The sequence below is a fragment of the Schistocerca serialis genome, chromosome 1, assembly GCF_023864345.2.
Source record: "Schistocerca serialis cubense isolate TAMUIC-IGC-003099 chromosome 1, iqSchSeri2.2, whole genome shotgun sequence".
NCBI classification, from domain to species: Eukaryota; Metazoa; Arthropoda; class Insecta; order Orthoptera; family Acrididae; genus Schistocerca; species Schistocerca serialis.
Window position 1 is genome coordinate 1,063,865,743 of NC_064638.1, and position 15,697 is coordinate 1,063,881,439.

Genomic DNA, 15,697 nt, shown 5'->3' on the forward strand with positions numbered 1-15,697 from the left:
GTATGGTGATGCATGTCTATCAATGCACCAAGTGTGAGAGTGGGGCAGAAAGTTCAGACATAGTGTGATTTTTGTGAGAGATACTCAGTGGCCGGGTAAGGCACACTGCATTGTGACACGAGTCTACTGCAGCAGTTGAAGCTGATGTGATGGAAAATCAATGTGTGATGGTGGATGAAATGGCCACAACTCTGAACATCAGTCATGGCTCAGCACACCACACGATTCATGAAGTGCTTAAGATTTGCAAAGTTTCTGCAAGATAGGTAACAGGTCAGAACTGAAAGAGCGATGTGTTGATATAACATCAAGCCAAAACAAAGATAGCAAGCAAGAAATGGCACCATTCCTCATCAGCAAAACCCAAAATGTTCCAGATGCAGCCATCTGCAGGGAAGAGATTTCTGACTCTCTTTTGGGGTAACAAGGCGTTGTCTTGGAGCACTACACGACTAGAGGAAACACCATCGCCAGTCCACCATATTCCAACATATTAAAAAAACTGGCTTAGGCATGCAATAAGACCAAAGCGGTGTGGGTTTCTGATTATAGATGTCATCCTGCAACATACAATGCTCAGCTTTGTACTACCCATGCTACATGTGCAACCACCAATGACCTGCACTTTGATACTCTGCCACATCCACCATACTCACCAAACCTGCACAAGTGTGATTACCATACATTTGGCCCACTCAGAGAAGGGATGGAAGGAAAGAAATTTTACTCCAATGAGGAGGGGCAAAAGATCCATGCATTTCCTATGTGCCAGAGAAAGTGTGTTGAATGACAAGGGAGACTAACAAAAAAATGATGCATCTGTGTTCCACTTTTGTTCAATTAAAAAAATAAAAATATTTAAGGTTTTCAGTTGACTTCCCATCATATATTGCAAGAATGCACATTACAAGGAAATATTGGTTACTATTTAGTGCTTCCATCTGAACAGTCATATTTACCCTTGCTGGCAGAGGTACCTTTTACAACCAAAGTATGCTGAATTTTTAATATGTTTCAACACGATAGAACACAAAAGCAACTGGATCACATGCAAAATTTTTTTGTTCTCTGCATGTAACAGTAAATATGAATTATACGAGGGTTGTTTTTTAAGTAAGGGCGGTTTTTATTTTAAAAAAAAGATACTTTCTGATTCTACACACTTTTACCTATTTTTCTACATAGTTGCCTTGTTTATTTAAGCACTTGTCATACCGTACAACTAAGTTTTTAACTCCCTCTTCAAAGAATTCGGCTGCCTGCTCCGACAGCCAAGAGTTCACGGCCGCTTTCACTTCATCGTCGTCATTGAAGCGCTGCTCGCCAAGATGATGTTTCAGGTACCGGACAAGGTGAAAATTGCTAGGAGCAAGGTCGGGGCTGTATGGTGCATGGTCCAAAACTTCCCAGCCAAAAGAATCAATCAAATCCCGAGTCTTTTGAGAGGTGTGAGGCCTTGCGTTATCGTGCAGGAGCAAAACTCCTTTTGTCAGCATGCCGCTCCTTTTGTTTTGAATTGCTCTGCAGAGCTTCTTTAGAGTTGCACAGTAGGCATCTGAGTTGATAGTCGTTACTCGTGGCATAAAGTCCACTAGCGAAACACTGCGCCGGTCCCAGAACACAGTTGCCATAATCTTGCGCTTTGACAGTGTCTGTTTGGCTTTGACCTTGACGGGTGAGGTTGTGTGTCACCACTCCATCGAGTGTCGCTTGCTTTCGGGAGTGATATGGGATACCCATGTTTCATCTCCAGTGACAATTTGACTCAACATGTCATCCCCTTCTTCCTCGTAACGAATCAAAAAGTCCAATGAAGTGGCAAATCTCTTCCCTTTGTGGTCCTCTGTGAGGAGTCTGGGTACCCACTGAGAACACAGTTTCTTAAAGTTTAGGTTTTCAGACACAATTTTGTACAAAACCGATCTTGAAACTTGTGGAAATTCCAAAGAAAGAGTGGAAATTGTGAATTTTCTGTCCTCACGAATCTTTGTTTCAACTGCAGCCACCAAATCATCAGTGATCACAGAGGGCCGGCCTGAGCGTTCTTCGCCATGGCCGTTTTGACGGCCATTTTTAAACTCTCTAACCCATTGACGCACTTTACCTTCACTCATTGCATTCAAGCCATAAACTACTGTTAACTGGCGATGAATTTCTCCAGCTGATAGGCTTCTCGTGGTCAAAAAACGTATCACTGACCATATCTCACACGCGGCGGGCGATTCAATAATCGTAAACATTATAAAGTAGCACAGCGATGCGTACACGTCAGCTACAGAGCTGCAACTTGCATCAGTGTGAACGGGAAGGATGCCGGAAAGTGGCGCGGTGGCTTGTTGCGGCGTCCGCGCGAACTACGGGACTATACGCGCGAACAGCCCTTACTTAAAAAACAACCCTCATATTACAATCAAAAATTAAAGTTTGTTTTGATGGTATCCCACGCAACAAACTAAAGCAATAAAGCAATGTCTGATCGGCACCACTACCAACCACAATGTGGGCAGTAAAATACTTGATAATGGCAGAAGTGAAGAGGACACAAAAAGCAGATTGCCAATACCAAGAAAATTTTATTTTTCTGGAAAAGGGAATATATTGTTACTGGATGTAAATTTAACTGTTAGAAAATCTTTTCAGAAAAAAATTCTGAAACACGTCACTATCAAGTGAAACATGGACCATAAACAGTTCAGAAAACATGACAATAGCAGCTTTTGAAATGTGCATCAGAAAGCTGAAGATTTGATGGGTAGATGGGATGACAAATGAAGAGATACTGAACTGAATCAGAAAGAAACCTTATTACAGCACAAAGTGACTAAGAGAAAAAATAGATTGCAGGACACATTCTGAAGTACCACTGACTACTGACTACTGAATTTGGTAGTGGAGGAAAACACAACGGTAACAGAATGTTAAACATGCAATATTTTTATTCTCTGCATCAAGCACAAACAGAAATTGTATTATGCCATATTTTAAAGGGTATTCCAAATAGCTGGAACTGAAGCAATATCTTCAAGGAGCATAGTAACAACAATAACAACAGCTGGCACTGGAATACTTCACTGCAATTCTGAATTACAAAATACTACAACTATTGATCTACAACATCCGTGAGATGCTAACAACTGATGGAACGGCAGGCTTCCACATCAATTTTCACAATACAGTGTGAATGAACTTAAACAATAATTTTCTGTCAATGAGCACTTTTTGGCATGCAGAATCTATTTACTGCTCACTGAATCATGATAAATTGAGGCAAAAGTGACTCCCCACTCAAAAAAAGTGTCGCTCACAGGAATAAGCTGTCACAATGGAGTCCATGGTTCTTCAAAATAATTTTCATCAGTTTGTATTTCCCTTCATTGACATTTTCGAATGATTTACTTTTTCCTTCCTGTTTCACACTTTTTCTCCAAATGACGACAAATTAAAAAAATTTTGGACACCAGTGATTGTATACACATGTAAGACAAGAGTTATTTCTGTCTCAAAGATAACTAGGCACAAATCACCTACTTTTATTAATTTGCTTCAGTCACTCTTTTTTAATGTAGTTGTATAAAGGTAATCTCCAGTCAGGTCTTGCAAACAAAAGCTTAATTGTGTTTTGTGCATTCTTAACTCAAGAACACAACTACAATTTTTTACCTTTGATTTAACATCTTCAGCAAACTGTAGTACATATAGTACCACATCCTTGAAAATGCGAATGAGCCTCTCAAAATAGTCAATGGGTATTCCTCGCCACCATAGTCCTGAGAAAAGTCAGAAAATGATATAAAAATGTTATAAACACAAAACTTAGAAACAAGAGTTTATCATTTTCTTTTGAGAAAAAAAGACAATAAAATGTTTTATTGTTTATCTAATTGATGCTTGACAGATAAATTCATTTTAATTCTGTCAGTTATCAAAATATGAATTAAAAGCGTCATTCTAATGTGACAATAATTGTATCAATCACAGTGTTTAACCACATCTTTTCAGGTATTTAATCTGTATATGCATAATACAATAGTGTGTAGTGCACAATGTTTGATATGAATGCTGAGTAATACTGTTTTAATACATTTTTCTTTTACCACCACCATTCAAGCTGCATGTTATCCACTTGTCAGCGATGGTATTTTACCTTCCTTTTCTCATTTACAAAGGGATGTGTTACCTGTTTTACTTTTGACATACATTTTCTTACCCATTTTTTACTTACTATTTACATAATACATGGTACACGATGTGTCATATTACAGGTGGCTCTCCCTTTGATAGTAAATGTTTTGCCAGTTACAGCACTGGTATAGGTGGGGATAGGAGGATGCATAGAGCATGTCCTACAGTGAGGATGGTCACAGGGGTAGGAGCCACAGGGTAGGGAGGTGGGTGCAGAAGGTGCATAGGGTCTGACAACGATGCTGCAGAGACTGGAAGGACAATGAAAAGCTATTCAAGGTGAGATGGGCGAAAGTCAGACAGAATGGACCTCATTTCAGGTCATGATTTTAGAAAGTCATATCCTTGTCGAAGTAGCTGATTAATACATTCAAGACCACGATAATGCTGAGTGACAAGTGGTGTACTCCCTAAGTTGTTCATTCGAGGGATCAGCTTTACCAGGATTGGATGTTGTGGCCCAGGGAATCTGCTTCTGGACTAGGCTCGTGGGGTAATTATGTACTTTGAAGGCTGAGGTGAGAATGGTGGTGATGAGTCTGCATCTGAACAAATATGTTTGCCTTAAATGCCAAGGCTGTATTGTAGGGAACTTACATGTGGAATGGACGACAACCATCAAAATGTAAGAACTATTGTTTTTAGTGGGTTTAATGTGAACAAAAGTGTGTAGCTGACCTTTGATGAGGATGAAATCAACGTTAAGGAAAGTGGCATGGGATCTGTAAAGGACCTTGTGAAATTTAATTGGGAGGAGGAGGAGGATATTAGTGTTTAACGTCCCGTCGACAACGAGGTCATTAGAGACGGAGCGCAAGCTCGGGTGAGGGAAGGATGGGGAAGGAAATCGGCTGTGCCCTTTCAAAGGAACCATCCCGGCATTTGCCTGAAGCGATTTAGGGAAATCACGGAAAACCTAAATCAGGATGGCCGGAGACGGGACTGAACCGTCGTCCCCCCGAATGCGAGTCCAGCGTGCTAACCACTGCGCCACCTCGCTCGATTTTAATTGGGAGAATGTATTTAGAGTGTCCAATAATTTTAACAGCTTAGCCTCACCATGAGTCCAAATGGTAAAGATGTCATCAATGTACTTAAACCAAACCAGGGACTCAAGGTTTATGGATCCCACGAAAATCCCCTCCAAGTGACCCATGATAAGGTTGGCATAGGAAGGAGTCATCCTGGTTCCCACAGTTGTTCCCCTGATCTGTTTCTATGTCCACTCCTCAGAGGTGAAGTAGTTGTTGGTAAGTATAAAGGTGATTTAAGTTCTGCAGGAACAATGTCATAGGTTTGGATCAGGTAGCCAATGACTGAGGAAATGTTCAGCAGCAGACAGACCATGTGCATGGGGGATGTTGGTATTGAGGGATGTGACATCAATGGTGACAAGTGAGGTGTGTGGTGGGAGTGGGGCAGGCACAGGTTTCTTGAATATAGGAGGGAAGTCTAGGTACTGTTGGTTGCAGGTGTTGGTCAACGAAGACAGACATAAGTTTGGTGGGTGCTTTGAAGCCAGCAACTATGGCATGACCATTGTGATGGGGTTTGTGGATTTTAGGAAGAAGATGGTACTGCATAGTTTGAGTGGGGTAAGAAGTGTAGTGATTGGGGTGTTAGTCCTTGTGACAGGTCTGAGGTTTTAAGGAGGGACAGTAGGTCAGTTTGAATCACAGGGACAGGGCCACCAAGTTATCAGTTTGGGTGAGTGGGCATAGGCAGAGGGTGTATGCTGGCAACACACAATATGCTGTTGCAAAGTAACTGTGGCAAGTGATGGGAAGGAGAAAATCTGCACTCAGTGTGTATGCTCAGAGACTTTTGCAACAGGCTGAAGAGGGGTTCCCAGAAACAACTGAAAGCACAGGATACAACCAATTGCAATTGTTTCTCACATCAGAACAAACAACGCCTCCTGTGCCTCAGTTCTAAAGTCACACTCGATTCCCTCCAATGACTGTTGGAAGTGGTGGAAAAAACAAACTTTGATTTTGATGTTACAACAAAGCTCTCGACTTGCAGCATAGTCCCTGAAATGACCATGGACCTCTTATTTTGAACTGAGTGGAAGGCCTGAACCAGACACTTCAGTGATCCTATAACATCCTACACTGTAACTATATGGACTTGTGCTGTCAGCTTAGGAGCTGCAGAGTTGTCCTAAATGGATCAGGATGCATTATACACCACAGCTGGTATGGCTGACTTTGTATGAAATGCATATTAGTTTTAAAGAATATACATGAATATTAGGGGTGAAAGGAATCAAAATAAAACAGTATGGGAAAGGGATATGAAGCAAATAATGACTTCCAGTCGCACAGGGCACTGTAGCAATGCAATGTCTAGAGTTGAAAATTTGTGGTGGATCTGGAATCGAACAGAGATGCTCCACTTACCTAGAATGGCTGTCACAACCACCTCAGCCATCTGGACAAACTTTCCATCAGACTCAAATTCCCAACTTCCCACTTGCCACACCACAACGAGCTCCACGCATTAGCCCCCTACTCACAGATTTCTGATCCCTGTATGAGTTCAGATGTTGATTGTGCATCCGTACTGAAACTACTTCATCAAACAGCTGTTGTGGTCATAGAATTATAGATATGAGCAGTGTCTCTTCTGTCAGGATGTCCGACATAATAGGCAACACATGGATATATATAAACGTTTCTGTAAGAGCATGATGGCTCCTTGATGATTGTTACTGTGTAGGTGCACTAATATCATCCGAACTCCTATGGAAATCAATAATTTGTGAATAGGGTTTTACTGCACTGCTGCATGTAGGAAGCTGAGAATTTGGGTCTAATAGAAAGCATGTCTGGATGGCCGAGGTGGTTAAAGGCAATCGTTCTAGAGAAGAGGAGAGGAGAGGAGTGATGGTGGCAGTCATGTGGTTAGAATCCAAGTTCCATAATCACTGGATTCCTAGACTGAGTCACACTCACGTTGTTTTTCTTTAATTTAGATTTTTTCAGCACTAGTCATATTATTTCATACATATTGCATCTGAAAGGTAATTTGACAAAAAGACACGAGTATTTTCATGAACGTTTATTGAATTTTTAATATTATTTGGTAGTTTGTTAATTTTTATTGCCACAACAAATATGATATTTATAATTACTGGCAAGTAAATGACCAACTGCATAAAGTTTTCCTGAAAATGTATGTCTGTCATGACTTCTGAAAGCCGTTATACCTGCAATCAGGTCAGGTACTGAGAACTGTTTTGCACCTGTATGCTTCAATCTGCAGAGATTGGTTGCAAGAACAGGCTTGGAAAGCCCAAGTCAAACATCGATAAATAGAGGTGCAAATAATTTTATTGAACAATACAAAGAGTTACAATAAACCAGAATATGAAGGTAACATATGATTTATTATCGTATGTGCTTTTGACATTACAAGTTGCAGGACGACATTTTTCATACAGACATGGAAGACATAAATTAAAGTGGCATCTACCATACCGAAAAAATGTAATTTTTCTGCATACACAAGGGATGTTCAGAGTTTCTCAGGAAAAACAAAGCCCACTGACATTTTGAAAAATTTCTCTTTCTTCTGACAATTTGGATGTACACCATGCGTAGCATGACATTTTAGTAAATACTGGCGCTTATAATTGGCGACATATGACTGAATATATTTTAAAAGCATCTTCTTGAGATGGAAGTCTGAAGGTGTTTGATAAAGCTTTTAAATTGCTTATAGAAGTAAAAGTCACATATTATTTGTTGTAAAAATTAAAATTAGTAAATAGCCATTTAACACTGGAAATTCAGTTCAACCAAATACAAGTCTCATCATCGATCACTGCCATCTCATGCTCAGGGTTGCAACACATCAGTTCATCACTAAAGCACAAAATTTCTGTTGAAATTTTCTCAAAGTTGTCAAGGTAGCATACCTTTCTACTTGCACGTTATGTTGTCCCAATGGACTACTGAAAGTGTACGAAGTTTGAAGTAAGTCCATGATCTGAATGTCACGGCCTCGCCTTTTCAGTGACTTTAATGCAGTTTCCCTTAATGAACAGATGTTGAAGATACAAAGTTGCTTACCGTATATACTCGAATCTAAGCCGCACTTTTTTTCCAGTTTTTGTAATCCAAAAAACCGCCTGCGGCTTAGAATCGAGTGCAAAGCAAGCGGAAGTTCTGAAAAATGTTGGTAGGTGCCGCCACAAATAACTTCCGCCGTCGAATATATGTAGCGCTACACAGGCATGCTTTGTAGGCACAGAGAGAAATACTGGTGCCAAAACCTATGCGTCAGTAAATAAATTAAAAAAAAAAAAGGTGGAAGACGAGCTTTTTTTTCTCCGCCCCGAGTTTCGACCACTGCATTTTCATACATTATCCAACGAAGTAAATACAAATTCCGTATTGTTCATCTTCGAAAGTAGCAGAATTTCAATGTACTATGAAAATTCGACTGGCAAGACTGTTGCTAATAGGAACCTGATGAAATGTGAATCACATGCAGTATTCTCTTCACCATAAGAATAATACGAATATAAACATTTTGCCATGTATTCTTTCGCGTTTTTTGCTATCTCATTTAAATCCTGTCTGCCTAATAAACTACGAAACTAGAGTGAGACAACAGCAAACGCGGAAGAAAACACGTATCGTGTCCTGTTTATATTCGTATTATTTTTATGCCTAATAGTGATACAGTCAGAAATGAAGCACGGCAACTGACTAGATTTTTAAATCTAAAATGACTAATTTCTGTGCAGATTTAGTTCTTGTTGATCATTATCAAAGAAAAGCCATGCCGCGAGCGGCGACAGGCCGTAAACACGCACAATCAGAATGCGACAAACAATGCATGACGCAGTACAGTAATGCATTTTCAGCTTAGAGTGACGTAAACACCTATAACAAAGAAAACGGCACTTATCAGTTCAAAGCAAAATAAGCAGTCGATTCAAACCAGACGAAGCACGCGAAAAAGGAAGGGTACCCGTATAAATACGGACGGAGCGCCTGACGCATAGCAACGGCTACCTGATGGCGCTTAACTGCTAAGTTTACAACTCGAACCAAACCACTATAGCTGTATCGTCTTTCATTCGAACTAAATTGTGTCTCATATTACAATGGGCCAACTTTGTTTCGATTTGGAGGTGCGGCCTAAAACTTTTCTCTGCCCTTGAATATCGAGTCTCAAATTTCAGGTGCGGCTTAGATTCGGTAATTTTTTTTTTCTTTATTTCGAGTCTCATTTTCCAGGTGCGGCTTAGATTCGAGCGCGGCTTAGATTCGAGTAAATACGGTACACATCACTTATCCTATTTCAGACCACTCTCCTTTCTTTATAAGTGAACAAATTGTACACTGATTATGATTGCTTGTTAGTTAAATGGCTGGTACGTTATTAGCTCGCCAAGTTTTAAATGTCATTTAAAACTACACGGAGTATGAGTTTTACCAATACCTCTTTTTAATGCACTATTCTCTATCCCCTTGCATGTAATAGCACCAAAAGAGCCTTTTCTATTTCATGACACAAAGCACAACCATGATTATTTCCAGTTAAAATGAGGATGTTTGATGACATCATTAGTCACTATATGTCAAAGGTATGTGTGGATGTTGCAATATGTCTGAAGAATAAAATAAGTTCTCCTAGTTCCATAGAGATTTCTAACACCATACAGATAGACCTGAAAATTTGTGCTTGTGAATTTTTAATAGCTACGACAAGGTCTATATAGTTTGAAGTGAAAAACATAGGGTGCATGCATTAGATAGTAGCAAGGAGTGTAGAGAGTAGCTATTGTTGGAAAAATCACATAACAGTTCATATAATTTGCTGTGCAATAAAATTGTTAGTAACACATGTGAACTATTCAAGCATCAGATATCTGCTGCATGCGAGCCACACGTTTATCACTTTAAATTTTACAAGTACTGTCATAGCTATTAAAAATTTACAAGCAAAATTTTCAAGACTATCTGTGCGGAGTTAGGAATCTCCATGGGACTATGAGAAATTATTTTATACTTTTTAGTCCATTTTAAAAATGTGTAATAGTAAAAGTTATTTATTTCAATTATTTATCTACATGGTTGCTCCAATTGTTAGGAAGAATTCAGTAAATTTATTAGCCAATGTTTTGAGTCTAGCACCACCTGTCTTGGAGCTATAGTCATCATGGACTTTAACACCATTTACCTTACCAAGTTCACTTATTTCATGCCTTGTAATAGCACAAATTTTTGACTTTGTTCTGAAATTCTGAATTTTTGCACACAGTACATGAGTCTTGAGAAAACGGTGAGAACTTTACAACAGTGATTGTAGTGCCACTTTAGTCCTTAATTAGAGCTAACAATCTACATTAAAAAGGCTCTCTCTTCTTGGCAAAAGATATTTTGATCCAAGACATAGTCAGCCTCTATCTTGGCTTTGACTGCAATTGTCACAGGCCTGTTTCAAGGGACAGGTTCTTCACATTTTAAGAATACTTTTAAGGCACAATTACTGTATTTACTCGAATCTAAGCGGCACTCGAATCTAAGCCGCACCTGAAAAATGAGACTCGAAATCAAGGAAAAAAACTTTCCCGAATCTAAGCCGAACCTAAATTTGAGACTCGAAATTTGAGGGGAGAGAAAAGTTTTAGGCCGCACCTCCAAATCGAAACAAAGTTGGTCCATTGTAATATGAGACACAATTTAGGTCGAATGAATGACGATACAGCTACAGTAGTTTGGTTCGAGTCATAAGCGCAGCAGTTAAGCTTTACCAGGTAGCCATTGCTATGCGTCAGGCGCTCCGTCCGCATTTATACGGGTACCCTTCCTTTTTCACGTGCTTCATCTGGTTTGAATTGTTTGCTTATTTTCCTTTGATCTGATAAGTATCGTTCTCTTTGTTATAGTTGCTTACATCACACTAAGCTGAAAACGCATTACTGTACTGTGTCATGCATTGTTTGTCGCATGACGATAATGAGTGTTTACGGCCTGCCGCTGCTCGCGGCACGGCTTGCTTTTGTACGCACTACCGCTACTTACAATTTAAAAAAAATAAGAGAGGAATCATCTCATTAGCGAAATGATGGCAAGAGACTGCCATTTGTTGTTACTTACACTGCTGCTTTCTTTGATAATGATCAACAAGATCCAAATAATAGATAGCGTATGATAGAAGATGTTCTGAACCAGAGTTTAGCGAAAATTTTTCTCCATTTGAAAATCTTTGCAGGCGCCTGTTTAGTACATTACATTCTGCACAGAAATTAGAGTCAGCTTAGATTTAAAAATCTAGTCAATTGCCGTGCTTCATTTCTGACTGTTTCACTATTAGGCATAAGAATAATATGAATATAAACATGACATGATATGTATATTCTTCCGCGTTTGCTGTTGTCTCACTCTAGTTTCGTAGTTTATTAGGCAGACAGGAATTAAATGAGATAGCAGCAAACATGAAACAATACATGGCAAAATGTTTATATTCGTATTATTCTTATGGTGAAGAGAATACTGCATATGATTCACAATTCATAAAAGTTCCTATTAGCAACCATCTCTTCTCACAGGTAGGAAAAAATTCAGAACGTAGAGTTGGCCATATTGACAAACATCCCAAACAGTCTTGCCAGTCGGATTTTCGTAGTACATTGAAATGCTGCTACATTCGAAGATGAACAATACGGAATTTGTATTTACTTCGTTGGATAATGTATGAAAATGCAGTGGTCAAAACTCAGGGCGGAGAAAAAAAGCTCGTCTTCCACCTTTTTTTTTTAATTTATTTACTGACGCAGAGGTTTTGGCGCCAGTATTTATCTTTGTGCCTACAAAGCATGCCTGTGTAGCGCTACATGTATTCGACGGCAGAAGTTGGTTGTGGAAGCACCTAACAACATTTTGCAGAACTTCCGCTTGCTTTGCACTCAATTCTAAGCCGCAGGCGGTTTTTCGGATTACAAAAACCGGAAAAAAAGTGCGGCTTAGATTCGAGTAAATACGGTAAACTTCACAATCACTGTTTCTTCTTGGTAAACATCTTCTCATTGTTTGTCCCTTAAATTCGCACAAAATAGTGAAACTGAGTCAGAATCTATGATTCTGTGGAACTATACTTCTCCCTTTTTAGCTAAACCTGATTTATGAAGCTTTTCTATTGCTGACACTACTGTGGTCAGGCAAATCATTAAGCATAGGGTTCATGTCTATTTCATGTAAGACAGTTGGATAATTGTTACATAATATAATTATATTTTTGTCGGTAATTTACCATGGGGAACAAACCAAAGCTGAACATCAGTAATTGTACGTTATCTAAATCTTGTAGTCAGAGAGGAAATCAATATCAAAAAAATCTTCATATACAATCACTTCCCAGTTATTTCCTTCCATTCTATGGTTCTGTTTTGTTCAACAAAGTTCTACTACTGCTTTATTGTTGTCATTTCTTTAGATAGCCTGACTTCTGTAAAGTATTAAATTGAGATTCAAATACAAAAATCTTCATTAGAAGATGAAAATAACAAAAACAAATGTTTGAGAAAACACAAGAAAACAACAAAAAATGTAGCTTTAACTTACCAACAATTTTCCCTGCTTCTGTTTTTAATTTTAGCAGTGCCTGCCCAAATGGACTATGTAATCGTTGACAATTTTTTGGATTATCAAATTCGTGGTAAAAAGGTAACACCAAATACAGTCTTAAGGTTTCAACATCAGGTGGAGAGCTTGACAAGGATGGAAGTAAATGTTCACTAATGGAGCTGAGTATCTGTAACACATGAACAAGAAGAAACAATTAACACTCACTGTTGAATCACTAGAGACTAAGTTGACAGCATGATGAGGTAAAAAATTGGGCAACAAACCATGCTGAATCAAGAAAAAGAAGCTAGGAAAGAGAAAGGATTCAAGAAAAAAACTTTTATGGTTATAAATGAAATTCCAGGTAGTGTGGAAGCGTGTAGTAGAGAGAAGAAATAACTGAGCTGTATGAAAGAAATAGAAAAAGAATCATCATGTTAATGTGACCAGCTAGTAAGCAGTGGGTTCATTTTAGCAGCTGCTACACTTTCAGTTTAAATATTTCCTCCCAGTTAACTTATGTCATTTTAACAGAAGGAATATTCTGTAAATACAAATCTTTGCTAGTTCATAATCTCAAATAACAAAGTAATGTTAACAAAACAATACCTGGGCAACGCAAGACTGTTGAGCACAGAGGAAGTTATGGATTCAAACTATGCTGCTTGTATCACATAAATCCAGAAAACAACCACATGAGAAACTGAAAATTTATCTTTGTAAAAATTGCTAAGGCTTTTGTGACAACTTGACAAATCGACAAATTTCTATTGGATTCAGTCTTAGGTTCTTCCGTCAATGTTTGATGATTTTTCTGACGTTTTACCAGCACAAATGACTGACGTTCAAGCTATGCCCTCCATCCCAATGTCTTGTTATTGCCGCTTTGGTTCTCCCCTTGCTATCTGCAATGGTTGTTTGCTGCGGCACGGAACTGCAGGACTGTGCTTAAGGCTTTCCTCTTTCTTGTTGGAGACATTGTCATCTTTGTGTATTTCAGTGGCTTCTCTGAATGAGCAAGCATGGTAGCTCTTCTCCACAGTGAGAACTTCCATGTTGACGAATTTTATTATGTGGTCAATCCCACAATGTTTGAGCACCACCACAGCTGACTTCTCATATGTCCCAATGTACAACACTGTTCATTATCCATAAACCAGGTGTTGTTGCAGAGTCCAGTAATTCCCACACAGACTTTTACTCTGGTACAGGATATGGAGCATATTCTCAGCATTGCAAGTGAGTCCCTTTTGTCATTTTTCTAATCCAATATTCCCTTTACTCTTCTTGGTTGGTTTGCAAATAGTCTTTCTACATCTACATCTACATTTATACTCTGCAAGCCACCCAACGGTGTGTGGCAGAGGGCACTTTATGTGCCACTGCCATTACCTCCCTTTCCTGTTCCAGTCGTGTATGGTTCGCGGGAGAACGACTGCCGGAAAGCCTCCATGCGCGCTCGAATCTCTCTAATTTTACATTCGTGATCTCCTCGGGAGGTATAAGTAGGGGGAAGCAATATATTCGATACCTCATCCAGAAACGCACCCTCTCGAATCCTGGATAGCAAGCTACACTGCGATGCAGAGCGCCTGTCTTGCAGAGTCTTCCACTTGAGTTTGCTAAACATCTCCGTAACGCTATCAAGCTTACCAAATAACCCTGTGACGAAACGCATCGCTCCTCTTTGGATCTTCTCTATCTCCTCTGTCAACTCAACCTGGTACGGATCCCACACTGATAAGCAATACTCAAGTGTAGGTCGAATGAGTGTTTTGTAAGCCACCTCCTTTGTTGATGGTCTACATTTTCTAAGGACACTCTGAATCTCAACCCGGCACCCGCCTTACCAACAATTAATTTTATATGATCATTACACTTCAAATCGTTCCACACGCATACTCCCAGATATTTTACAGACATAACTGCTACCAGTGTTTGTTCCACTATCATATCATCATATAGTAAAGGATCCTTCTTTCTATGTATTCGCAATACATTACATTTGTCTATGTTCAGGGTCAGTTGCCACTCCCTGCACCAAGAACCTATCCGCTGCAGATCTTCCTGCATTTCGCTGCAATTTTCTAATGCTGCAACTTCTCTGTATACTACAGCATCATCCACAAAAAGCCGCATGGACCTTCCGACACTATCTACTAGGTCATTTACATATATTTTGAAAAGCAATGGTCCCACAACACTCCCCTGTGGCACGCCAGAGTTTAATTTAATGTATGAAGACGTCTCTCAATTGATAACAACATGCTGTGTTCTGTTTGCTAAAAACTCTTTAATCCAGCCACACAGCTGGTCTGATATTCCGTAGGCTATTACTTTGTTGATCAGGCGACAGTGCGGAACTGTATCGAACGCCTTCCGGAAGTCAAGGAAAATGGCATCTACCTGGGAGCCTGTATCTAATATTTTCTGGGTCTCATGAACAAATAAAGCGAGTTGGGTCTCACATGATCGCTGTTTCCGGAATCCATGTTGATTCCTACAGAGTAGATTCTGGGTTTCCAGAAATGACATGATAAGCGATCAAAAAACATGTTCTACAATTCTCCAACAGATCAATGTCAGAGATATAGACCTATAGTTTTGCGCATCTGCTCGATGACCCTTCTTGAAAACTGGAACTACCTGTGCTCTTTTCCAATCATTTGGAACCTTCCGTTCCTCTGGAGACTTGCGGTACACGGCTGTTATAAGCGGGGCAAGTTCTTTCGCGTACTCTGTGTAGAATCGAATTGGTATCCCATCAGGTCCAGTGGACTTTCCTCTGTTGAGTGATTTCAGCTGCTTTTCTATTCCTTGGACACTTATTTCGATGTCAGCCATTTTTTTGTTTGTGCGTGGATTTAGAGAAGGAACTACAGTGCGGTCTTCCTCTGTGAAACAGATTTGGAAAAAGTTGTTTAGTATTT

At 39.5% G+C, this 15,697-nt stretch overlaps 1 protein-coding gene across 4 annotated transcripts in view; it reads right to left on the bottom strand.

Moving 5' to 3' along the window:
• LOC126415634 (probable E3 ubiquitin-protein ligase HERC4) overlaps positions 1-15,697 on the bottom strand; it is a 222,530-nt gene that overhangs the window by 126,507 nt on the left and 80,326 nt on the right. For all 4 annotated transcript variants that reach the window (XM_050083444.1, XM_050083443.1, XM_050083445.1 and 1 more), the window contains exons 12-13: positions 12,765-12,954; positions 3,661-3,767 (exon numbers count right to left, since the gene is read on the bottom strand). In XM_050083444.1, coding sequence (XP_049939401.1) covers positions 3,661-3,767; positions 12,765-12,954 — 297 coding nt within the window. The remainder of the gene's footprint in view (positions 1-3,660; positions 3,768-12,764; positions 12,955-15,697) is intronic.